We start from the raw sequence: 26,755 nt of genomic DNA, 5'->3' as shown, positions 1-26,755 counted from the left end.
ATTTAAAACATTCTTCATTATCATGGGTAAATTTTAGGTGTTTGTTTTCTTTTGGCCATGACCAATATATGTGTCAATAAATCTTTTTGCCCGTGGAGAGATTGATTCAATTTTAATAGCTTAGTGGGGAGCTTTTTGGATTTAAAAAATAAACTTATTTTCTTTCTCTCACACACTAGAACAAAATGTGATCTCACATGGTCAATGCACCTACATTGCCCCTTGCACAGAAAATTAGGTAATAGTAAAAAAAATACATAAAAATTATAACTCATTCTCTATTTGGGTGCAGGCCTGATGTTTCTTAGTTGAGATGTTCCTTTGGCTGCAGTGAAAACATAAGATTTCTAAGAAACCATGAAAGTTCTTATAGTTGCTTTACACCAGGTATGAATTTCTCAGGTGAACTTGAAGATGAAACAAGATGGAGGAGAGTCCTTCCTTCTCTTTCAAGGCCTTACAGTTAGGTACTTGGCTACTTAGCTGATTGCAGTGGTCTGATGACTTTAATTGCAGGACTCACTCTGGTGAAATCCTCTTGAAAGCTTGTTTGATTTTTGTTCATTTTTCAGTGTACAAAGGTGGCCATCTTATTGTGTGATCCCCATGAAAAGTTGAGTCACTGTCCAAATACAGTGTTGTTTTAATCTAATAAGCAATCTTATTGGAAGTTCTTTTTTTACCCACTGTGGTTTCAACCAGCCAAAATGACCCTCTGTGTTTGAAAAGTAAATCAACGTACCATAATGACGGTGTCAATGAGACTTGTCTACTTTTAGCCTGTCCCACATTGAAGCAGAGAAGATGGTTACTTAATTTACAAAAAAGGTCTGCCAATCTTTTAAAATGCAGCTTATACAGTACAGCTGAGAAGGTTATGTCATCAAGGTTATATCATCAAGGCAATACCTGATGTGACACCACTGTCACACTGTTCAAAAGTCATGCCATTGGAAACCAGGGAATCTATGAAATTATTTTTCTTCCTTATGCTTTGGGAAACTTTGGTCAGGACACATATAACTCCATTGCCTATTTGATGAAATGTAACACATAATAAAAGTTGCTGCAAAATGACCTGCAATCTATGTCTTTCCCTGAATCAAACCAAAGCTCCCAATTTGCGAAATGTCCCCTGTCATTTCTAACAAATGTTCACGTCTCTTGGCTCTGGAAAAGAACCGAAATTTGACCACAAACAGCCAATCACTTAGATACAAGGAACGAAATAAATACATAAAAAAGAGGGCAGGGTAGACTGTATGGCCCCTTGAACCTGTTTCATTAATTAGTGTGATCATGTCTAATCATTTGCAACAACTCTACTTTTTCACCTCTTTCCCATATCCCTTGATTCTCTGAGAAATTAAAAGTCTATTTCAGCCTTCAGTATTTCCCATGATGTGACACAGATGACCCTCTGTGGCAGAAAACTCTAAAGCTTTGACTGAAGAAGTTTGTCCTAATCTCAGACATAAATAATTTACTCTTTACCCTGAAACTGGGCATCTGAGTTCTAAATTACCCAGTAACAGTGTATACCCTGCCAAGTAAAAAGTGAGGTCTGCAGATGCTGGAGATCAGAGCTGAAAATGTGTTGCTGGTTAAAGCAGGAAGGGCTTATGCCTGAAACGTCGAATTTCCTGTTCCTTGGATGCTGACTGACCTGCTGCGCTTTAACCAGCAACACATTTTCAGTTCTATACCCTGCCAAGCCAACTTAAATCTTGTATGTTTCAGTGAGATCATCTGGTCCTGGGAAGTGTTGCTGAACAAAGAGAACTTGGAGTGCAGGTTTATAATTCTTTGAAAGTGGAGTCACGGGTAAACAGAATAGTGAAGAACGTGTTTGATATGCTTGCCTTTATTGGTCAGAGTATTGTGAATAGGGGTTGGGAGGTCATGTTATGGCTGGTACCGAATATTGGTTAGGTCACTTTTGGAATGTTGTATTCAGTTCTGGTCTCCCTGCTACAAGAAGGATGTTGTTAAACCTGAAAGAGTACAGAAAGGATTTACAAGGATGTTGCCAGGGTTGGAGGGTTTGAGCTATAGGGAGAGGCTTAATACACTGAGGCTATTTTCCCTGGAGCATCGGAGGCTGAGGAGTGACCTTGTAGAAGTTTATAAAATCATGAGGGACATAGGTAGTGAAAATAGACAAAGTGTTTTCCCTAGGGTAGTGGAGTCCAAAACTAGAGGGCATAGGTTTAAGGTGAGAGGGGAAAAATTTAAAAGGGACCTGGGGGGAAACTTTTTCACACAGAGGGTGGTATGGAATGAGCTGCCAGAGGAAGTGTTGGAGGCTGGTATAATTACAGCATTTAAAAGGCATCTGGATGGGTGTATGAATAGCAAGGGTTGAGAGGTATATGGGCCAAATGCTGGCAAATGTGATTAGATTAAGTTAGGATATCTGGTCAGTATGGAAGACTTGGACTAAAATGTCTGTTTCCATGCTGTACATCTTTATGACACTATGACTTGACCAAGTGCTGGAGAGTTTAGATCCAAGTTACACAGTATTGTCATTATAGAACGATCCTTTCATTTTAGGAACCAATCTAGTGAATCTTCACAATCCAACTTGTAGTGTAAGCTCATTCTTCCTTTGAAACAGAGACCAAAACAGCACGCCGTATTCCAGATGTGGTTTCACCAGTGCACTGTACAACTGTAGCAGGACTTCCTTATTCACGGATACCAATCTTGTCAGGATGAAGATCAACATGTCATTTGCCTTCCTAATTACTTGCCATATTTGCCTACTTTCTGTATTAATTGATTGTATTTTTAGAACGGAGGCTGGAGAAGTTCATCATTGCTCTAGCTCCACTGCATCATAATAGGAACATAAATTGAAAATGCAGATACCAAAGTGACTGATTAAATAGTTTGCTGATATTAGGTTATAAACAAAAAGATCTATCAATTGAGTTTCTTAATAAACACAATCATGGTTTATTTAAAAACAAAACTTCTTCAATAAAGACACAGTCAGTAACTTAAAAGTATAAATGCTTACTCCTCTAAATACAAAACAGTCACAAACACACACTTAGATAGTCTTCAGGAAAACAGGGAAAAGAAAATAGATTTGTCTGCAGAGACTGAGATTGGAAACAAAACACAATTTGATTGATGGGTTATTCTTGAAGGCAAAAATATAAAACTGATTTCTGACATATGTAGTCAAATTATTAATCATTCAAAGATGTCTCTGAATTCTTGCAGACATTGCTTGCACGGGCAATAGAGATTTGAGATATTCTTTCAATTACTCTTTCAAAAGTTTGCACCCTGAACTGATATAGAGGGTTTACTTTTCAGAAGTAGGAGAGATCAGCTAAACAATGTGGTCATAGGAAGCTTTCCCTCAACCCAACTTGGTCTTAGCTGAATTAGATGAAACAAAACATTTTCGTACCAGTCGCTGTTCAAAAATAACCCCAGCAGGATCTACAGCAAAGCAACAGTTATGATTGGTGTATGATTTCGAGAAAGCCTTGATTTTAAAAAAAAGTATCCTCAATGTCCGCCCTAAACTTTTAATTACCTCTTTTAAGAAACCATTCCAGGCACGTACACAAATCAGAAAAAAAAAATTTTTCCACAACCGTTCAAAACGCAAGTCCTCCAAATAATATTAATTATAAAGCATCTTCCTAAAAGTAGGCACTGAAGTTTCAGGGAACATCAACATTTAGAAGTTAAAATATCTTACACTGTGCTGATCAATTAATATATAGAGTGTGAAGTGAAAAATCTACCTTGATGAGCACAATAGCTTCAGGAAGACCACTGTAATCAAACACCTCATTAAGTTGCAGTGCACAAGAACGTAACTCTGTGAGGAGTACAGAAGCACTTCCTAATTTTTAATAACTTAAAATGATTCAGCTCACTCAGCAAATAGCATATCATTTCCATTGGATTATACACAAGTCTTAAAATGTATGGTCAAAGATTATGTTCAGTATGAGAAATGGAGGTGAATCTTTTCCTTTTGTTCACAGGTAACCTTGAAGACATTGACAACTACTATCAGAATTCCAAAACCTCACAACAGAAAGTGAATGATTCAGAACTGGTGCTGAGCAACTCAAATATGACAAGAGAAAAGGCAGCTGCCTTGTTAAACAAAACAATGTTGATCAATAGCGGTGAAATCCATGCATTAAACAACAAGACTAAATTACTGGAGTTGAGTATCCTAAAGGTGAGTTCTACTTCTGTTAAAAAAAAATTTCCAGGAAAGATGCACTGGTCCATAATTTAAGGGTACAGAAGAGATTTATTAGAATATTGCGAGAGATATATGTGATAAGACTGGAGGAGCTGGGGCTCTACTCCTTAGTACAGAGAAGCTTAGGAGAAGATTTTGCAAAAGTGTTCAAATTCTTGAATAATAGAATAAATATCAAATTGAATAGAAAATCTTATCATGTTGTGATCACACTTTCACAAGACCGAATAGAATAAGATTAGCAGTTGACCCTGTCTCATTAAACAATAATCAATTGTAACACACCCGATCTTTGGTTGATTCCTTGACATGTTGCTCCAGTGTCCCATTTATACATCATGGAATAAATTATACATGATCTGTGAAAAGAAGAAATTAATTTGTACAAATACTTTTGTTCTGTTCTTCTTTAAATGTTGAAATCTAAGATCAATCTTTGACATTATTTAGTCTTCACTAATGGCATTTGCTATTGGCAATGAAATAATGATATAATTGCAATCAAGTATATTCTCCCTGTATCAAGTATATCAATGAGACATGGGACAGTATCTTCCCTTCCAAATCAGGAAGCAAGAGTTTGGTCATTTCCTGATGTTATGGTTTCAAATTCATTCATCTAAAATTTAATCTTCCAGAATTGGAGGTAGATTTGATGCATGGTCACAGCCCACCTATGAGAAGTCTGAGGCAGGAACAGTGACAGCTAGATATCAAGGATAACCGGCTGGAAAACAAATGAGACATCAACGTAGTTCTCCAAACCCATGGCCTTTCCAACCCTCCTCAAATCTCTGATGCCTGCTCCATGCAGCCTCAATAACATCTTATATAATCTATGCTTCTGCCACATTCTTTCCATATGGTCACATATCACCCATTGCCCCTCCATGTCACTCACCTTATACACAGAACTCATGTGTCATATTATAATATTGGGATTTTTTTTTCTTTGAAATGCTTTGAGAAGTAAGAAAAATGCTGTTTAAGCTCCTAATGAAAAATTTGCATCTCCTAGAAGCTCATAAAACTGTCAATCAAACACAATTATTAAATTTTGCTTTGAAAAATTATTTTATGTCAAGTACTCAAAAATTTGTCAAATAAACAGGAAACAACCTGTTTTATCAAATGAATGAATGTAATTACAGTTTTCAAAATAAAACATATCATAAAATATACTGTCGAGCAAAGCACACAATCTGTGAACAACTTCTGTTGACTTGCATCTATTAGTGAGGATTGTCATAGAATATTGAATTAAACAGCAAGTCTCTATGAGTGTCAGGTAATGATCTACCATGTTTGCCACACCAGGGTGTCGGTCAGGAATCAACAGTTAAAATAAAAATTATTGCCTCATGAGTCTTCTTTTTGGACCTCCTGGGTTCATTCAACATCAGAAATGGAAAATTAGGTCCATAGTCTTAAAATATTCATTTTAAAATGTCAAATTGAATGAACGATAATTAACCATAGTCCATGAGGGATAGAAGTGATGAAAGGTGTCGTAAGCAATGCTATCAAGCAGCACTTGCTTAGCCATTTTACACTGACTTTGGATTTCACCAGACTCACTCAACCCCTGACCTCATTACAGCTTTAGTTCAAACTTGGAGAAAAGACCAGAATTCCAGAGGTAAAGTGACAGCCTTGAACATTTACACAGCCTTTGACCAAATGTGCCATCAAGGTGCCCTAACAAAATTGAAATCATAGAGACACAGAAATACAGGGGTTATGCCATTCAGCTCTTCATGCCTGCAGTATCATTCAATATGGTCCTCTAATTCTTTTTGCATGCCAATTTATACCTTCAAAATCTAAAACATTATTTTTCTTTCCTGAATATATACAGTAACATGGCTGCCAGAGCCTCTATGTTCAAGAACTCCACAGGTTCAATACCTTTGTGTTACAAGTTCTTTTCCTTATCTCAGTCTTAATGGTCTATCACGTGTCCTGAGACTATATCCCCTGGTTCTAGACTTGTCAACCAAGGAAAATATCCTTCCTGCATCTAGTGTAGGCATATCTAGATTCAAATTTGTATTTCATCCTGATCCCCTTGCATTCTTCTAAACTCTAGTGAATACAGACTCAATTGAAGCAATCTCTCCTCATCCAACAATCCTGTCATTCCTGGTATCAGTCTAGTGAACTTCTCCTGCATTTCCTCTGTGGCAAGCACATAATTTCTTAGATAGGGAAATTAAAACTGTATGCAATATTCTAGGTGTGGCCTCACCAAGTCCCAAGTTACTGCAGTAAGATAGCCCTACTTCTAAACTGAATTCCTCTCGCAATGAGAGCCAATATACCATGTGCCTTCCTAATTGCTTACTGCACCTGCCTGTCTACTTTCCTGACTGGAATAGAAGGACTGCCAGATCCCTTTGTAGATCCACACTTTCCAGAGCATCACCAAATAAATAATATTCTTCCTTTCTGTTTTTTCACACCAAAGTGTATAACCTCATAGTTAGGAATGGTGTTCTGCATCGGCCACATATTTGTTCAGTTTTCCTAAATTACCATGAAGCTTCTTCACATTCTCTTCACAAATTACAATCTAACTCAATTTTGTGTCATCAGAAAACTTGGAAATGTTGCATTTGATTCTTTTGGGCAGGTCATTTATATATTATTAATAGCATGAGTCCAAATAATGATCTTTGTGGTATCCCAATCGTCATTGCCTGCCACTTGGAAAAGGATCCATTTATTCTCAATCTCTCTTTCCTGTCTGTTAATTAATTCTCGATCCACAGTCGCTAACCTCTAATGAAGGCCCTTATCAAAAGCCTTTGAAAAGTCTAAGTACAACACATCTAATGGTTCTCCCTTATCTATTCCACTGGTTGCATCCTCAAAAAACTCCAATAGATTTGATAAACCTGGTTCGCCTTTCATAAACCCATGATGGCTTTAGTCCAGACCTGCTGATGCTTTCAATGTTATGTCAATGCATCTTTTATAGTAGATTCAAGCATTTTCCCCAGTACTGATGTTAAGCTAATTTTTGTGTAATTTTCTGTTTGTGCTTTCTGTCCCTTTTGAAATAGTAGGGTTACTTTAACTAACCTCCAATCTGTCAAAACCGCTTTAGAGTCTGTAGAATTTTGGAAGATAATCACCAATGTATCCAGTACTTCCAGTGCCATTTACTTTACTACTCTGAGAGGTAGATTATCTGACCCTGGTGATTTGTCAGCCTTTCATTCCATTAATTTCTTCAGTATCATTTCTTTTCCATAATACTAATTTCCTTCAATTCTGCCCTCTCATTAGACTCTTGGTTCCCTAACATTTCTAGGAGATTAAATGTGCATTCAAGCATTCAAGCCTTCTGCTATTCTTTGTCACCTATTATATTTTCCTCTATTTTTGAGTGTAAATGACATATTTATTTTTATTAATCTTTTTCTCTTCACATTTTAGAAGCCTGTATGGTCAGATTCATGTTCCCTGCAATTTTACTCTCATACTTTGTTTCCCCCTCTTGATCAAGCTTTTTGTCCTCTTCAGCTGAATTTCAAAATCCTCCCAATTATCAGGCTTGCTATTTTTTCTTTAAATTTGACATCGTCCACTCTGTGAATCTAATACTACTCTAACTTATTTTGAGTGACCGTGTTTGGTCCACTCTCTATCTTTGTGTGTCTAATGAGAATAATTGATTGTACATGAATAATTCATGCACACATTTTTTTAAAAATATGAAACATTGCTTATCCACAGTAAGGTTCACAACTCTCTGCTTCATAACTCATAGTTCCCTTTATTTAGATTCAGGACCCTTGTCAATGGGAATCAGAGGGAAGATTCTATATTGGTTGGAATCATACTTGACACAAAGGAAGATGGTTGTGGTTGGAGATCAGTCATCTCAGTTCCAGGACATTTCTGCAGGAGTTCCTCAGGGTAATGTCCTTGGCTCAACCATCATCAACTATTCCGTCAATGACTTTCCCTCCATCAGAATCCTCAGATGGGGAAGCAGTCCATGTCCAAATGCACCTTTTCCATTCTAGTCAGAAATCCGTAACATCAGTTCTGCCACAACTCATTTGAATACAGATAATTTTTCTATTCTCCCATCTGGTTTCAAACACTACTTTTAGACTGCACAAAAAAAAGTGTAGACATTTTCTGTAGAAGTGGAGACTGTGATAGTATCGATGACATTTTGAGATTCTACCTTATTGGACATAATCCATATGTTATGACACCTTCTCAGAAATAACAAGAATGAATATTTGTGACACTATTTTTCATGACACCAACTTCATTTTCATTTTCATTTACCATATGATACACCATGTTTTAAATGTTCTCTCATTAATTTTATAGATTTGTGGAGGACAAGGGAATATATCTTGCAATGAAAGTCAATGTGATGGAGCTCTATGCCATGACAGGCTTGAAAATCAAAGATGCAATGCCTCAAACTGTACTGGAATTCTGACCCTGGCAAATTCTGCATACACACAAAATAATGAAACACTAAACCAGATGAATGATCTCTTCGAAAAATTGCAGAATGCAATAAGCATGGTAAATGCTTTAAAATTTCAGGTTTTTATAAAGAACTGCCTCACATTCAAGGGGAGGTGATGGTGTAGTGGTTATGTCACTGCATTAGTAATCCACAACTGTAGGCTAAAATTCTGCAGTTCTGAGTTCAAATCCCATTAAGTTCAGTATAAATCTGGCCAGTCTAATGTTAACCATGGAATGCAATACTTGACTGCTATTAAAAACCCATCTGGTTCACTCACGTTCTTTAGGAAAGCAAATGTACCATCTTGATCTAAGTGCGACTCATAAGATGCAGCAACATAGCTGATTCTCTAGTTATAAATGCTGGCCAAGCCAGCAATGCCAACATCCCATGAATTAGTTTAAAAATAAATAGCTTCCATTTCTGTAAGCATAAAGACCTTAAATGTTTGTACTCATAATGAGCCTTTCGTTTTCTCTAGATTGACTCTCTCAGAAACATGACACAGGAAACTAAGGATAAGGCAAATAAGTTATACGATAAGGTAGCTATGTCTAAAGATGAACTTGAAAAGGAAAAGCAAGAAACCAAAGCCATCATCGATAAAGTGAAAGAGTTTCTCTCAGGTACTTCATCCTTTTCCTTCCTTGTTGTAGTCTTTGCCTTTTCTTGACAATAAAACACTCAATTGTTATCACAAGCAGGGAATACCTGTGGAACTGTACCCAGTAGTCAAGTAGTCAAAGGAGGGAGATAAGAGAAAATGACAGGAGAAAGGATGACAAGGAGAACCAACAAGTTGAAATTGATGAGGAGAAAAGAATAATTGCAGAGATAATCAAATGTTATACAGAAGAATTTGGTTCCAGCTGCAGCATTAGAAATGTCAAACTAAGGAAGGCAAATTTTCTGCAATGAGTAAATGGTACACCTCTTCATTTGGCTGAGGAATGTTTGACTTGCACTGCAGATTAAGTGGAGCAAGTAGGCTCTGTAAAAAATTGAAAGGAAAGGGTTTATGGGCTAATTGGTACTTTATTCATCTATGTTTCAATGTATTCAATGGAGGCTTGGAACATGTTACACCACGCTCTTGAGGATACATTTTGTGAGTTTGCAAAATTGCTTTGTCTAGTAACTGGCAAGTCTGCTCTGTCATAATTGGTATTTCCGTCATTATATCATGGTATATCAGCCCAGCTTCATTCACTGCAGAAAATAAAAGCTTGTGTGAATTACACCAAAGTGGACCCTCTGTCAAAGTAACCATTGACTACAAGTAGTGACAGTGCAGTTTAAAGTCATAATTCTGCTTCAACTTATTTAAGAAATGTGTCCTCCATATTTCTTTTGCAAAGTAACTTGTATTTTTACACTTCCTCTTCCTATTCAAGCTGACGGTGTTTCTCCTGAAGATCTTGAAAAAATTGCAAATCATGTTCTTTCCATCAAGTTACCCATCAGTCATGAAGAACTGGTGAACAAAAGCAAACAAATTCAGAACATTATTTCTGAAATTAAAGACCTTGAGAAAGAATTGGAAAGTCTGAACCAGTGGTCTGAAGAAGCAAAAACACTTTTGATACGTGCAATGAAAACAGTGTATGTAGAGTTTTTTTTAAACTCATTTGTTTAGTTGTTATTCTGCATTCATCAACTGACAGTTTATAGCCACTTCACTTTTTATTTAGAATATTCCTCCGCTCCAAACTGTGTACATATTCCCATAGATGTTGAAACAGTGATATCCCAACCTTAACTAGAGAAGAATGGGGAGGAAAGGAGTTGTATGTTTCCCTTGTTATCTCATTCAGCCCATCGTCTGCTCCACCCTTCAATGTGATCATGGCTGATTTGAACATTCTCAATCCCACTTTCCTGACTTTTCCACATAACTCCTCGTTGTCCTACTGATTAAAATCTATCTCAGCCTTGAAAATACTTATTGACGCAGCCTTGCGAGCCCTTTGCAGTAAAGAATTCTACAGATAAAAATCTTCACCTGTGAATCAGAAAGCGAGAGAAATTACATGAGGGCCTGTCTGGGATTTGAACTCAGCATCTCCCACATACGACATACACCAGAGCAAAAATCATGCTCCGAGACCAACAAGACAACTACCAAATTTGTATGCAAAATTCTTTGTGAATGTGGTGCACAGAAAACAGAAAATATGACTTTTCAAATGGTATTTTGTTTTCCTGTTACTCATTTAGATAGATGAGTCATTCATGGAAAACTGTTATGTCTTCAAAGAGCCAGTATAGCTCAAAGATGTCAACAACAAGTTAAATAATTTGCAATATAGTCATTTTAACATAAACCATCTAAAGTTTTATCGTGCAGAAATGTTGTAACTTACTAGTAGACTAAAAGTTTGGCCAAAATGATGAGGCATTTCACAACAGAGGGAAAAGCACTTATATTAGATAGCTCTAAGGAATAGGCCTTAAGACAATAAGATAAAGGAGTAGAATTAGAGACCTAGAATTCACCTAGAATTAGTCCTTTAAGGCTGTTTATATGTGATTTCAAAGCACCACCTGAGAAATTCCCAACTACAAGCCAAATATGGGACAAGGACTCAGTCACACCATGTAAATTGAGCAAATTCGATGAAAATTGAAATGAGCAGCTCACAAATGTTCAAGTAAGTTGTTATGGAGAAACAGATATCTTTTTAAAAGAGGTTTGAACTTTCACATATTAGCTGAAAGAATAATGTCAAGGTTTTAAGATTTAAAATTTTTGTGTAACAAATGACAAAAGAATTACTATTGACTAAACATTTTCATGCAGTTAGCAACTTACACTTGAAACTACAGAAATAAACAGTTTATTTTAAATTCACATACTTCACACTCCCCAGTTTCTTTAATAAATAATTCCTAGTTGTCCCAGCCTCAATCTGTCAGCTGATTGCTTCTTATTTTCCAAGTTGGGCAACCTACAGTCCTAGAACTGACTTTTGCCATGAAAATTATATTAAAGATTCCTTCCTTTAGCCAAGTAGATGTTCCAGTTTTCTCTAAATCCTCATGAACTTGTCCTTTAATCTGAGCGCAAATGCCGATCCATGCTCTGAATGGTGAACAAGAGTTAGTTATGTCTCTGCCTCAGATGTAGTTCTGGCTGCTTTGATTTTCTGCTCTGTCTGCCTCTCAGAAGTTTCAAACTACGCTTGAAAAAACTGTGACAGTCATGGATTTATAAGGAAGGCTGTAAACTGAACTCAACAATGACTTCCTCTTCCTGCTCCCCATTGCAAAAGAAAAAACAGTGGCTTTGTATTTATGTAAGAATGCAAATTAATTATCATTGCTCCCAAATCCCTTTCATCATAGAAACAAATCGAGAGCTTATAGCACTGCTGTTTATAACTCAATACCTTTAACACTTCTCTGCAACTTTAGGAGGCACACAGTCCATTGTAGACTCCTAAACAGCTGTCATTGTCACAAGGTATAAATCCCTTGCATCTTCCTCTCAGTGAAACAACTGGATCCTTCCTTTGACCTCCTACCATCAAACTACTCAAACTTACTGTCTGACTGACTATAAGACAGGTCACATACCCCTCTGTTCAATCACAAAATGTACTAATCCAGTAAACCAACAGATACAATACAAAAATATAATCATCTTATAAACTTCATAAATATAACAAGAATCCTAAAGGCACACTACCCAATTAATATGGTTTCTTTACATTGATCTCATAATGATTCAATTTAATAAATATATGCAACTGTCTTAGCCTATTGTTCCCTGAACAGTCACTAGCATGCTTCCACCAATAAACAAGATTCTGCACAACATGGTTTTAACATTAGTTATCTGATATGCATCTACTTGCATATTAAAGGGTCATCATTCATCAGCTTTCAATCATACACCAATATTGTGGTCAATTTGATACGTGAATTAGAGTCATAGAGTCATAGAGATGTACAGCATGGAAACAGACCCTTCGGTCCAACTTGTCCATATCAACCAGATATCCCAACCCAATCTAGTCCCACCTGCCAGCACCTGGCCCATATCCCTCCAAACCCTTCCTTTTCATATACTCAACCAGATGCCTTTTAAATGTTGCAATTGTACCAGCCTCCACCACTTCCTCTGGCAGTTCATTCCATACACGTACCACCCTCTGCGTGAAAAGTTGCCCCTTAGGTCTCTGTTATGTAAAGACTCTAAACCTATGCCCTCAAGTTCTGCACTCCCCCACCCCAAGAAAAAGACCTTGTCTATTTACCCTATCCACGCTCTCATGATTTTATAAACCTCTATAAGGTCACCCCCTTCTGCCTCCACTCCAGGGAAAACAGCCCTAGCCTATTCAATCTCTCCCTATAGCTGAAATCCTCCAACCCTGGAAACATCCTTGTAAATCTTCAGAAAAGATTTGCATCTTTTCGATAGGAAGGAGAGCATAAATGCATGCAATATTCCAACAGTGGCTTAAACCAATGTCCTGCACAGCCACAACATGACCTCCCAACTCCTGTACTCAATACTCTGACCAATAAAGGAAAGCATACCAAATGCCTTCTTCACTATCCTATCTACTGCAAAACCACTTTCAAGGAGCTATGAACTTGCACTCCAAGGTCTGTTTGTTCAGCAACACTCCCTAGGACCTTACCATTAAGTGTATAAGTCCTGCTAAGATTTGCCTTCCCAAAATGCAGACCTCATATTTATCTAAATTAAACTCCATCCAACACTTCTCAGCCCATTGGCCCATCTGATCAAGATCCCGTTGTAATCTGTGGTAGCCTTCTTCGCTGTCCACTACACCTCCGATTTTCGTGTCATCTGCAAACTTACTAACTGTACCTCTTATGCTCACATCCGCATCATTTATACAAATGATGAAAAGTAATGGATCCAGCACCGATCCTTGTGGCACTCTATTGTTCACAGGCCTCCAGTCTGAAAAACAATCCTCCACCACCATCTTCTGTCTTCTACCTTTGAGCCAGTTCTGTATCCAAATGACTAGTTCTCCCTGTATTCCATGACATCTAACCTTGCTAACCAAATTCCCATGGGGGACCTTTTCAAATGTCTGACTCCATATAGATCACATCTACCACTCTGCCCTCATCAACCCTCTTTGTGACTTCTTCAAAAAACTCAATCAAGTTTGTGTTCTTAGGAAAGTGACTGAAGAGATCCCAAATCCAGAGGAACTGCAGGAGGATCTGGACAAAATTAAAGAAGCGCAAAAAAAAGTCACAGATGCAATAATGAGAATCCGTGCTAATCTAAATAATTCCGATACTGCAATTTCACAGGTAAGGAGGATGGACTTCAATTCAATTAATAAATAACAAAAGTATAGATTTTAAAGTGATGTTTGATTTCTTTATCATCATATGTTATTGGACTAGTATTCCAAAGGCACAGGCTAATGTCTCAGTGCTAATACAAAGGTTCATGGCAGATGATAGAATTTAAGTTCAGTTAATAATATCTGACCACAGAACCATCACTGAATTTGGTTTAGTAATATCCTATCGGGAAAGAAATCTGGTATCCTTACCTGGTCTGCTCTGTATGAGCTCCAGATCAACACACTATGCTCTGTAATGAGAAAATGAATCAAAGGCAATTAGAGAAGGGAAATAAATGTTGAGTTTGTCATGGACACTCATCCCAGAGACAAAACTAAAATTCAGGTAGGCATTAACATGGCTTGACCCCATTACTTAATATTAAACGTTGCAGCAATTTTCAATCAAAATTTATCCTTTGGAAGGATGATGACAGATGTTAGCACATGCCACTTGATTAAGATTCTGATAAAAATCTGTAATCCTCTCAGAAAGGAGCATAAACTGAATCACTTTGTTTATACATTCCTGGTTCTATTAAAATAAAGGGCAGAATTTTCTTTCCCTGATGGCAATGGTTATAGGCAAGCACCTAACTTTGCACTGCACATCAGTGTATTGGTACCATCCTGCCTTCAAGCCAGCCTGGAGAGACCGGGTGCGGGGACAGAACAGCTACTCACTCACAAGCACCAATTGACAGAGGATGAATGGAACTTTCTAGTCAGCTTGTGGGCCCTCAGTAGCAGTTGGAGCATGAAAGCTGTCTGGAGGTAGTTTTTTGGGAGCAGATCAGGGCACAGAAAAATCAACGGTCAGCAGGAGAGGATGCCCTGAGGACCTGATGCCTTCCTGGTTGTAAAGATGGTCTGGCAATTGTGACCATATGCTTTTGCTTCAGTTCTGCCGAATTTGCTAAGCGAATGGGTGAGCTTTCTTTTTGTCCCCTACCTGTAAGAGCAGGCTTCTGTCCATCAGCCTTGGACTTGATTTCTCAGCTTTGAGAAGCAGCCTGCAACGCTTAGTTTGTACTGGTGTGTGCTAATTGGACAATTTAGGCAAAAATCATTATGGGGTCCCTACTCTTGATATATCACAGGGTTAAATTCCCAGTTTGGTCTTGACGTCAGTTCCTGGTCCAAAACTAAAAGTCCTGCCCATACAGTCTTGTTTCTAATTTGGTTTCCCTTTTTGAAAGACTTGTTTTACATTAGCTTTACACAATGCTGTCATAACAACAATATATTAGATTCATTTTCTCTGGTGGCAGATAACTGCTTGCTTAGTAACTGCTAAGGAAATGGAAAAGGTTGTCAAGGGAGAACTTTGGCCAGTAAAGAAGTTAAACAGTGTTCTGTAGTTAATAATTTTTCATGATTCTGAAAGAACTGAGTGGATTAACGTAGACCTTTGAGGGATTATTTCTCAAGTCACTGAGTGCAATAATATTATAACACATTATTTTTCAATGCATTTATAATGTGGTTACATATAATTATTCCAATGGCCGCTCAACAATTCAGTTTTTGATTTTGATTTTTGTTTATAACTATCATTGCTTAGGCTTTAGACTTTTTGAGCATATAGGTTACATTGGTAATGAAGTAAGGAAAATATGCAGTTATATAATGTCCTTCAAAACCACCACACATCTCAATGCACCTTACAGTCAACAAAACACTTGCAAACTGCAGGCACTGTTGTAATGTAGGAATTGTGACAGCCAAATTGAACACACATGCCTATAAACAGCAAAGTGATAATGATCATTAACCTGTTTTTGTGATGTGAACTGCAGGTAAAGATCGGTGTATTAATTCCTGTAGAGATTTATAATTAAGAAAATATAACATTTCCCATTGAGCAAAACAAAGGAATCACACATCATTATCTCATATTTTGAAGATTTTTATATGAACAAAGTTAAATTGATATTGACAAAACACTGTTAGTGACTATAGAAAAACTATTTACTAAGTTGTTAACACAACCAAAAACCCTCATGTCATAGTTATACACATTATCAGCAGATATGTAGCTTTGAATTTAAAGTTTGTTACAATCCCAGCTGACGCTTTTACTGTACAAGTCAGATCTCAGACTGAAATCCAGCTTGATACATCTGATTTTGTTTTTCTTTTCGAATTTATCAAAGTGGTCTCTCACTGAATGATAAGCAAGCAATCTTGCATATTTGGTTTTAACAATAAAATAGAAGAAAACATAAAATCAAATAGAATAAACCAAGCTATTTACATATAACACAGTTTAAAAAAAATTCAAAACACACAGTAAAATACAATAATTCATCTGTCCCAATAACATCCCTTTACAATATTCAAACACCAGAGAATTCTCTTCTCCATGAGATCTATTGGTTTGACTTAACTGTTGCTTTCAATCCTTAGACTTAAGTGTTTGATAACCTTTCCCTTTAATAATCACATAACTGAACTTAATCTTCAAATAACCCCTTTAGAACTCTAAACATACACTTAGGGTCTGGAACTTCAAACTTTAAAAAACATTTTAGGTGGGGCCCATTTCTAACTTATCTGAACTAACTTCTTGCTCCAGGAGAACTGTGTCATACATCCACATCCAGTCAGGATGTGTATAAATTGAAGCCAATATGTTTCCAAGCTGTGGGTATTTCCCCTAGGCAAAAAAAAATCCTGACTTCTTCACCTGAAAGCAGCCTAATGTTCTTCAATATTTACTCTATTCATTCATAAAATTTTCCCAATGCAAAACAATTCTCATTAACACTCCACGTATTATCTCTAGCATACTAGTTTTTGTTTAAGAGTCTCCAGAAATACTGACAAGATTGTTATTAAATCCCTTCACACACAAAATGTAAAACCCACACCCCACAAAACCCAAACTCTAAAAATCAATTGTGCTAAAATATATGTAAATCACACAAAACTACATCACAAGTCCCAAATGTCTACCAGCAATTTAACAGTGGGTCAGTGTGGACTATATGGCCTGAATGGCCTGCTTCCACAATGTAAGGAATCTCTGTATCTAGCTTCCGTTCTCGGTGCCATGCCAGTGTGGCTCTGTCTGTGCCCTTCTAAACAAAGTCATCTTCTTTCAATCTTCTGAGCAAGTCTGAATGAGTTTTCAGCAGCATAGCACCTACTGGTGATTTGTTCATCTCAAACTCACCACAAAAAAAGCTGTATTCCTACGAGCCGAGTTCTGGCCTCACTAGCATTCCACTTCATGATTTGGAAGCAATCATTCCTTCTGTCTGGGACAGTTGCACCTACTTTCAGACATACAGCCTTGAAGAATCTCTAAGTCTGCATACTGCAAGAATGGCTGCCTTCTCCTTTCTGTTTTGCTGTGAAAGCTCACAACTGATTTTCAGTTGGGCTTGACATAGATCCAAGGAACAGGAGATTCGACGTTTCGGGCATAAGCTCTTCTTCAGGAAGAAGAAGGGCTTATGCCTGAAACGTCGAATTTCCTGTTCCTTGGATGCTGCCTGACCTGCTTCGCTTTTCCAGCAACACATTTTCAGCTCTGATCTCCAGCATCTGCAGACCTCACTTTTTCCTCGACATAGATCCCCAGCCACACAGCTGTGTCATTGAGCAGAGTTTGGTATAACTTCAGGTTAAATAGATCTAAGCTAAGTGGCAAAGTCTGGATCAAGTCACAATCCCTATCTCTTGGTAGGTTTATTCAGTGGAGGCAACTTACAGATCTCTGCCTCCTAACTAAATATCTCAATGTTCCATATGAGCCTTTTTACATTCTTTTTGAGACCAATTGAAATAAATTAGTCCAAACTAAATCTAATGAAGTGAATTAAAACATAGCAGCCCTTCAAAGGGACATAATAACAAAAAAATCAAATGGTTTCAAGAAACTTAACAAATTTAGATTAAAACTTGGATTCTGGCAACATGATGCATTCCAGAGTCAATAGGTGTGAAGCTGGGAGGGCACAGCAGGACGGACAGCATCCAAGGAGCAGGAAAGTCAATGTTTCAGACCATGAGTTTCAGCCTAAACATTGATTTGCCTGCTCCTCAGATACTGTCTGACATGTTGTGCTTTTCCAGCTTCACATCTCTTGACTCCGGCATCCAGCATCTGCAGGCCTCACTGTCTCCATGATACACTCCAGTCCTCACTGTTCCCTATTTTGTACATTTGTGATAACAGCCCATAATCAAACACTGCCCATCAATCATAATCTTTACCAATATAGTCAACAAACCACAAAAAAATTCACACCATCTTTCATCCAAGAATGTCCTGTATCAATTCAGTTAAGACAATGGTCAAAGTCTAGGGATCATAATTTTGTCTTAAGATTGTTTACATTCATCTGGAAGAACATATGGGGTCTTAGTTTCACTTCCAAATAAAGCTCCTCTAATAGTCCAACCTTCTTTCAATACTGCATTGGATTCTCATTCTTGTTTTTTGCAATCAACCCTTAGAACGAGATCCAACTCTACAAACTACTCACTCAGACGCAAGAGAGCTACCAACTGATCAATTACTGCTTCTCTCTTTAATTTCTTCCAGAACTCCATGATATATACTAACCAGCCCAATGTTCTTTCCAACGTGAATCCCACCATAATATCCCCTGTCTATAGTCAACTTACTTAAGAGTGCATCTTTTTCTCTTACACCCTTATTTCCACACTTATTTAATAGTCTTCTTTGAAAATTGAAGCAAAATGCTCATTTAGTATATGTCCTTGTTTCATTCTGCAAATGATTTACTTTTCCATATATAAGCTGTATAAGGTGGGCAGCACAGTAGCACAGTGGTTAGCACTGCTGCCTCACAGTACCAGAGACACGGGTTCAATTCCTGCCTCAAGTGACTGACTGTGTGGAGTTTGCATGTTCTCCCCATGTCTGCGTGGGTTTCCTCTGGGTGCTCCGGTTTCCTCCCACAGTCCAAAGATGTGCAGGTCAGGTGAATTGGCCATGCTAAATTGCCTGTTGTTTTAGGTTAGGGGTGTGGGTGGTGGGTCGGTGTGGACTTGTTGGGCCAAAGGGCCTGTTTCCACACTGTAAGTAATCTAATCTAATAATCTGTTTCACCCTATTTTAAAGCATTCTATTGCTTTTTTACGTTTAGAAATCTTTCTCATTTAACTTTTATTTTCTCATTTAACTTTTATCTTACCTGCCAACATTTTGTTATACACCTTCTGAGCATTTCAAATCACTTTGTTCCTCTTCTCAGTTCTCCATATATTACTTTTTCTTGTGTTACCAGGCTAGTGTTGCAATACACCTTTTTAAATGAGGTTTTAATTTAAAGGTCTTGCAAGATTAAAACTTAGATCAATAAAAAATCACTGATTTGGCAATTTTTGTCTACTTATAATGTTGATATTTTCATATATTAATCACCTCATGACAGATTAATAAGAAAACTGAGTCAATTTCTGAGACTCTAATGCAGTTAATGAACAATGTATCAAAGCTGCAAAATGAAACTGAAGAAGTGAAAAACAAAACGGATAACAACAAGATAATGGCGCGAAAGGCAAAGGAGAAAGCGAACCAAGCAAAAGTTCACGCAGAGGAAGCTGAACAAGTAATTATTTTAATCTTATCTCTGACAAGTTATAATGCAATGAATGAGTCCTAAAGGGAGTGGATGAAGCACCTAGCATTGACACATTTAGCAATAAGCTAGAAAAACATGTAAGGAAAAGTGAATAGTTAGATACATTGATAAGATTAGGTGAAATGGGGCAGAGGATGATATGTACAGCATAAAAAGTGACTTGGATCAATGGCTTACTTTCCACTTAAAGCAAGATTGTACTTCCCATATCTAGCAATCTCTAATGTGATGACCTCTGTAGTTTGTCACCTGTGTTGGTCCAGCATCCACAATATGGCGAGTTTAAGAAGGCCCTCTTTTTCATTCTCAGCAGTACAATTTTGAAATTCTTGTCAGAGGTTCAAAACTTAGTTATCAGCAAAGTTTATTGCTGGAGATAAATCAATTTTACAACTTGATATCTGGTTAGATACCCTCCTTCTTGTCACTCACAGAATTCCACCAGAAGGTGCTGGTATTCTGATGTGCATCTTTGAAGTTGTCTTCCTTCAGCACTGTCACAACGTCCTCTTTGAGAATGTCAGAGCTGAGGCCAAGTTAGCCAGGGGGAGCAGGCACTCAGGCGACATGCTGGATGAGGAGATGGCCTGTGGTAGTGTATTACACTTGGGGCTTTCTGTCATCTGTCAAATCCTCTGCTCCATCAAAAGGCCTGAGGCGTCCAGACAATGGAGCTACGACCTTCAATATGTGATATTAAGTCATATTATGTATAGAAGCTATATTTTTATTTAATGATGTTTATTAACTTGTGTGTTAGGAACATGTCCGACAGTTAGCAAATCTTAATACAAAAAACCCAATAGTACAGCATGCCGGTATGGCAGGCAGTTTGGCTGGATGGTCAAGGATACTAGGTTTAAGTTTGTCTGGAGGTGTGGGTTCGAATCGCACCAGTGTGACATTATTTCAGTGACTCTGTTAGATGAAGAAGTAACAGTTCTGATTTAACATTGTGTTTCAGTATCCTGTGGTTATCTTGTTCATCTGATGCCCACAGGTCCCCTGTTCAAATCTGGGCAAAACAACCTTGAGAACTCTTATTCCCAGGGTCTGGGTTCAGTCCTACTCTGGCAGTGCTGTGTATTAACACGTCTGAAAAGGTTGATTCAAAATAAATGCAGCAAGTCAGCACATTATCTTTTCACAACTGGATAGTGCATTTGGCCAATGCCAGCAATGAGTGATGATAATTATCAGAAAAGAAACCAAAGTTGAACTCATATGGAGGAAAAAGCAATAATGATAAATTATTACAAAGTAATAGTTAGACCAAAGTCAGATAGACCACTTTGGGGGAAAAGCATAAACATTTGAAACAAAGATATGTATAAGAGTATAAATAAAGAACAGAACAATGAAATTAGTTTTAAATTGCTCTCATAATGAGCATATTTAAGCTCAGTGGAGCCTGTTTAAGGTTCTATTGTCTTATTTTTAAACCATTTTTCTCACTTAACTGTCTTTTACTTTTAATCTGCTACTTGTAAATGACCCGGTTTATTTGAGGGCTTGTTTATGCTTTGATTACTGAAGGAATTTCAAAAAATGAACGAGATTTACGCAAAATTAAGCAACATCAATGTTGAAAAGATTCCACCTGATGGAAAACAGAAAGCACAACAACTACAACAAGACGCTGCTGATTTAGCAAAAGACCTGGAAGAAAAACTACAAAGAATTACAGGTATACAATAATAAAATACAGCACAGGAACAGGCCCTTCGGCCCATCAAGCCTGCACTAATTCCTGTTCCTTATTTAGACCCACGACTTATTCTCCAAGTGTGGTTTCTATCCCTCTGTTCACCTCGTGTTCATGTGTCTATCAAGATACACTTTAACCATTGCTAACGTGCTTGTTTCCACCATCTCCAACGTCAGTGCATTCCAGACAGCCACCACTTGCGCATCTCTCATAAACTTTGCCCCTCTCACCTTGAACCTGTACCCTTTTGTAATTGACCTTTCCACCTTGAGAAAAAGCCTCTGACTACCCACCCTATCTATGGCCCTCATAATTTTGTGGACCTCTATCAGGTCGAGCCTCAGCCTCTGTCTTTCCAGTGAAAAGAATCCGAGTCTATGCAACCTCTCCTCACAACCAAAACCCTCCAGACCAGGCTACATCCTAGTAAACCTTCTCTGCATCCTCTGCAAAGCATCCACATCCTTCTGTAGTGTGGTGACCCGAACAACACGCAATATTGCAGATGTGGCCTAACTGAAGTTTTGTACAGCTGTTAACACAACTTGCCAACTTTTATATTTGATGCCACAGCCAATGAAGGCAGGCAGGGATCTGTGGACCTATACGCCCAGATTCCTTTGTATGTCAATACCCTGAAGGGTTCTGCTATTTTGTTGTATAATTCACATCTGAATTTGATCTTCCAAAATGCATCACCTTGTATTTGTCTGGATTAAACTCTATCTGATATTTCTCTGCCTAGATCTGCAATCTGTCTATAACCCACTGTATCTTTTGACAATCCTCCTCACTATCTGAAACTTTGCCAATTTTGCTATCATCTGCAAACTTACTAATCAGACTACCTATATTTTCCTGCAGATCAATTATACATATTATAAATAACATCCCTGCAGAACATTGCTAGTTACTGATCTCCATTCTGATAAGCACCTTACCGCCATTATTCTCTATCTTCTATGACCAAGCCAGTTTTGTATCCATCTAGCCAGCTCACCATGGATTCCATGAGACTGTACCTTCTGTACCAGCCTGCCATGCAGTATCAGATCAAAAGCTTTACTAAAGTCCATGTAGACAACATTCCGTCTCTCATCAATCATTCTTTTCACCTCCTCAACACACTTCATCAAATTGGTCAGACATGACCTTCCTTGCACAAACCCATGCTGCCTATCACTAACAAGTCAATTCATTTCCAAATCTGAATAAATTCTATCTCTCAGTACTTTCTCCCAACAGCTTCCCCACCACTAACACCAGGCTCACCAGCCTGATTATGTCAGTTTCCCTTCCTAATCAAAGAAACCCACTGCAATCCGCAGTGAGTGAGTAGGATTGCAGAGGAAGGCATGGGTGACTAGTTACATGGGCTGAGTGAGTGAGAGGTGTTGAGTACGTATGATGTGTGCAACAGTGAGAGCTGCAGTTCCTGACCCTTGATGAGAGGCAGGTACAGTGGCAGAGTTAGTGACCCTGTGAGAGTATGATAATAGTGAAAAGATTATGGGCTGTTACCATTCTGGAGCATAAAAGATCACTGACTTTCTTCCTGAATGCCATGCATCCCACTTCACCTGAGGCACAGCCCTGAACTGTGTAGAGATTTGGATCCAGGTTGGCATGTTCCAGTGGCGTGCCATTGTCTCCTCCACCTCCACCCATATCATCCATGAAGATCTCCAGCTTGCTTTCTTTGAAGTGGCTATGTCCTCCTTATTGGCTGAGTGTGAGGGTCATTCTTAGCTCTGACATAGTGTGCAACTGGGTTTTAAATAAGACACCAGCAGTGTAAACCGATTATCCAGATAAGATCGCTAAACTGTGTTTTCCAGCATTCAATTATCTGAACAAAGTACTCCCCGCCCAAGGCATTCGGATAATTGAGGTTCCTCTGTAGATACAGCTACTGTCATGGAGTTTTTTTTTATTAACTCATGGGACATGGGTGTTACTGGCTGGGCCAGCATTTATTGCCCATTCCTAGTTGCCCTTGAGAAGGTGGTGGTGAGTTACCTCTTGAACCATTGCAGTCCACAAAGCTGTGGGTTGACCCACAATGCCATTGAGGAGAGATTTTTAGGAATTTGATCTCATGACAGTGAAGGAACAATGATAGATTTCCAAGTCAGGATGGTGAATGGTTTGGAGGGGAACTTGGTGTTCTCACATATCTGCTGCCCTTGTCCTTCCAATTAGAAGTGGATGTGCATTTGGAAATTGCTGGCTAAGGATTTTGGGGAATATCCCAGTCTAAGAATGGAAAAAGACAGAATTTACATGTTTTAAACAGTAAGACAATAAGGCGTAGGCCATTCAGTTCCACCATTCAATGAGATCATCTGATAATCTTAAATGCCATTTTCTTGCCTTTTCCCCATTACCTTCGATTCCTGTATTGATTAAGAATTTGTCTTTTTCAGCCTTGAATATTCTAATGATCCAGTCTCTACAGCTCTCTGCGGTAAAGAAATCCAGATTCACTACCATCTACGAAAATAAATGCATCCTCATTCATGTCTTAAATGAATAACCTGAGATTATGAACTCTAGTCCTAGACCTTCCCACAGTTGGAACTCTCCACATCTACCCTGTCAAGCCCCTTAAAAATCGTATATGTTTTAATAAGGTGTCCTCTCATTTTTCTAAACTTCAGTGAGTACAGGCCCAATCTATTCAACCACTCCACATATGACAATCCCTCCCAATCTAGCAAACCATCTCTGAACCACTTCCATTTCGAGAGTATCTTTCCTTAGATAAGGGCCAAAACTGTTAACAGTATTCTACATATGATCTGATCAGTGCCTTGTATAGTTTTAGCACGACTTCCCTATTTTAATATTCCACTCATTTTGAAATAAAGGCATCATCCCATTTGCCTTCCCTATTACCCACTGAAAGTGGATTCTAGAATTTTGTCAGTCATGAACATGGACTCCTAAATCCATGTGTTGCAGCTTTCCACAGTCTTTCTTCTTTTAAATAATATTTCACTCCTCCATATTCCATTTGCCAAGTTTTTGCCCACTCGCTTAACCTGTCTATATCCCTCTGTAGACTCTTTGTCTCATTCTCACTGTTTGCCTTCACATCTATTTTTAATTTTTAGTTAATACTAAATGTCAGAAAAATTAGACTTATCATTCTTAATGGTTTTTCAAAACAATAGTGTAATGTGTGGAAATGTTTAACTAATCTTTACTGAGAGTTCACATGACAACATAATACAGATCCTTCTGCTATAATGTGACAGTTGTGTTCCTCTGCAGCCTTGTGCTATAGGAATATCGCTGTAGAAGATCGCTAATAGAAAATCGCTAGAAAGTTTGCCTTATCCAAACAACATCTACAATTCATCAATCGTGTTATAACCAATTCACACTGATGAAACACGCATTATAGCAGAATGACCTGGATGTAAAATTAGGATTTTAATCAATCTTCTGCTCATGCACCTAGGGATGGCAATAAACATTGGCATTGCCAGCGCAGCCCACAACCACAAGATTTCTTTCTAAAAAAATCATTCTCTCACCATGTTAAAGACGATCAAACTAGCAATAATGGGCAGCAGTATCCATATACATTTGATTGATCCCAATAATTCACTATGACTAGAAGTTATCTGTCACACATAAAGCTTGGACCAAAACAAACGAACTTTGAAAAGCATACCAAAACTATTTTCTCCCCAGTTTGACTGGGACATTTTGTTTAGAAGCTACAACATGTGTTAAAACAGCTACTTACCTAAGAGCAAGGATTTCTGGGTCACGAATGGGGCTTAAACAGCAGTGGAGAATTAAAGTTGAATGTGAGAGATTGCCTTCGGGATGTATCTTAATGGCTGCAGAGGTGCTCATTTCTGTCAGTCCCGTTTTTCAATCTTCACTGGTGAAAGTTGCAAAAATATTCACTGTTTCTTCACGGTGTGTCCAAGCTGCTGTTTGAAAAGAGGTTGGTAATTTTCAACAGTATAATGCAAATCTATATTGCAGAGATGATTGAAGCTTTACTTAAAAGTTTATTAAACATTATTAATTTTCCAAAATAAGAGGAATAGCAAACAAAATTGAATGCTTGGATTTCCAAAGACTTGGGATAGCCTCATATAATGCTACAGGCACCATATGAATATTTCTGAAGATTGAACCATCTCCAGTCAGGGTGTGACACAGGAAATGCATCACTAATGTCAGCAGCAATTGGGGCCAAATAAAAACTGTTGACTGATAATCTAATTGCGAGAACAATACATTGTAACTAGTGATCTACCTTGCAATACTAAATGATCTAGTTCTCTGCACTTACAGCCTTGGAGAAGAAGTTACAAGATGGATATCAGAAAATAAAAGAGAAAGAAGATTACTTGTCTGACCTTGAACAAAATGTGACCAGCATTAAAGCATTTATTGACAGCAAGGTCTCTCACTATGTTGACTGCTTTCCATAGAAAATTTCAATCTTGTCCCTTAATATTATCACTTATCTTTATAACTTTTAAAATTAAAAGATTTTAAATCTTCCATAATGTAAAGTGTATAATTCCTTTTCAAAATCCTAACGTTGATGTGGAAATGTGATATCTTGTAAATTTTTTGAATGTTCTGCTTTTCACAGTCCAATCACTGGAGCAATATAGCACTAATATTTATACAAACTGAACTTACAGATGTTGTCTCCTGGATTATTCATTCAGCATGTTGATTATTTGGAGGTTGTACAGTTACAGGTTGCAATAAAAACAACAATTTTGAGCACAGTGCAAACAGTTAACATTCTATCTGGTTGCTAATAAACCATTTACAAAGGCACAAGAAGGAACGTATCCTCAATGTATTGGACTCCTAATCAATTGTGATGTCCATGGACTGACATAATTTCCTGACAAAATTACTTTACACTTTGCTATCTTTCCTTAAGATTACTTGTTAACAATCTTTGCAACTTTTAAAATTAATTCGTGGGACATGGGCATCATTGACTGTCCAGCATTAAAATTGCCTATCCATGTTTGCCCTTGAGAAGGTGGCGGTGAGCTGCTTTCTTCAACGGTTGTAATCTATGTATTGTAGGTTGATCCACAATACTAGTAGGAAGGGAATTTCAGGATTTTGACCCAGCAACAATGAAGGAACAGTGATGTATTTCAAAGTCAGGAGGGTGAGTAGCTTGGGGAGCTCAAAGCTAATGGTGTTCCAATAATTCTGCTGTCCTTGTCATTTTGGATGGAAGTGGTCATGGCTTCAGAAGGTGCTGTGCAAGGATCTTTAGTGAATTTCTTCTTAATCTGTTGTATCTATCTATCTTTCTTGTTGCCTTTTCTT

At 37.9% G+C, this 26,755-nt stretch overlaps 1 protein-coding gene across 2 annotated transcripts in view; it reads left to right on the top strand.

Annotated features, from left to right (window-relative positions):
- Positions 1 to 26,344, top strand: part of LOC132826757 (laminin subunit beta-4-like) — a 121,422-nt gene extending 95,078 nt beyond the window's left edge. Inside the window, exons 28-35 of one of the 2 annotated variants that reach the window (XM_060842931.1) lie at positions 4,017 to 4,219; positions 8,600 to 8,803; positions 9,232 to 9,376; positions 10,145 to 10,352; positions 13,916 to 14,054; positions 19,504 to 19,680; positions 21,250 to 21,400; positions 25,742 to 26,344. In XM_060842931.1, coding sequence (XP_060698914.1) covers positions 4,017 to 4,219; positions 8,600 to 8,803; positions 9,232 to 9,376; positions 10,145 to 10,352; positions 13,916 to 14,054; positions 19,504 to 19,680; positions 21,250 to 21,400; positions 25,742 to 25,881 — 1,367 coding nt within the window. In that variant the 3' untranslated portion in view covers positions 25,882 to 26,344. The remainder of the gene's footprint in view (positions 1 to 4,016; positions 4,220 to 8,599; positions 8,804 to 9,231; positions 9,377 to 10,144; positions 10,353 to 13,915; positions 14,055 to 19,503; positions 19,681 to 21,249; positions 21,401 to 25,741) is intronic. The other variant, XM_060842932.1, reaches the window with a different exon arrangement.
- Positions 26,345 to 26,755: the final 411 nt, after the last annotated feature.

This window comes from Hemiscyllium ocellatum, chromosome 23, assembly GCF_020745735.1.
Source record: "Hemiscyllium ocellatum isolate sHemOce1 chromosome 23, sHemOce1.pat.X.cur, whole genome shotgun sequence".
Lineage (NCBI taxonomy): Eukaryota > Metazoa > Chordata > Chondrichthyes > Orectolobiformes > Hemiscylliidae > Hemiscyllium > Hemiscyllium ocellatum.
The sequence above is the reverse complement of the archived record's forward strand: the minus strand, read 5'-3'. Positions and strand labels throughout refer to the sequence as shown.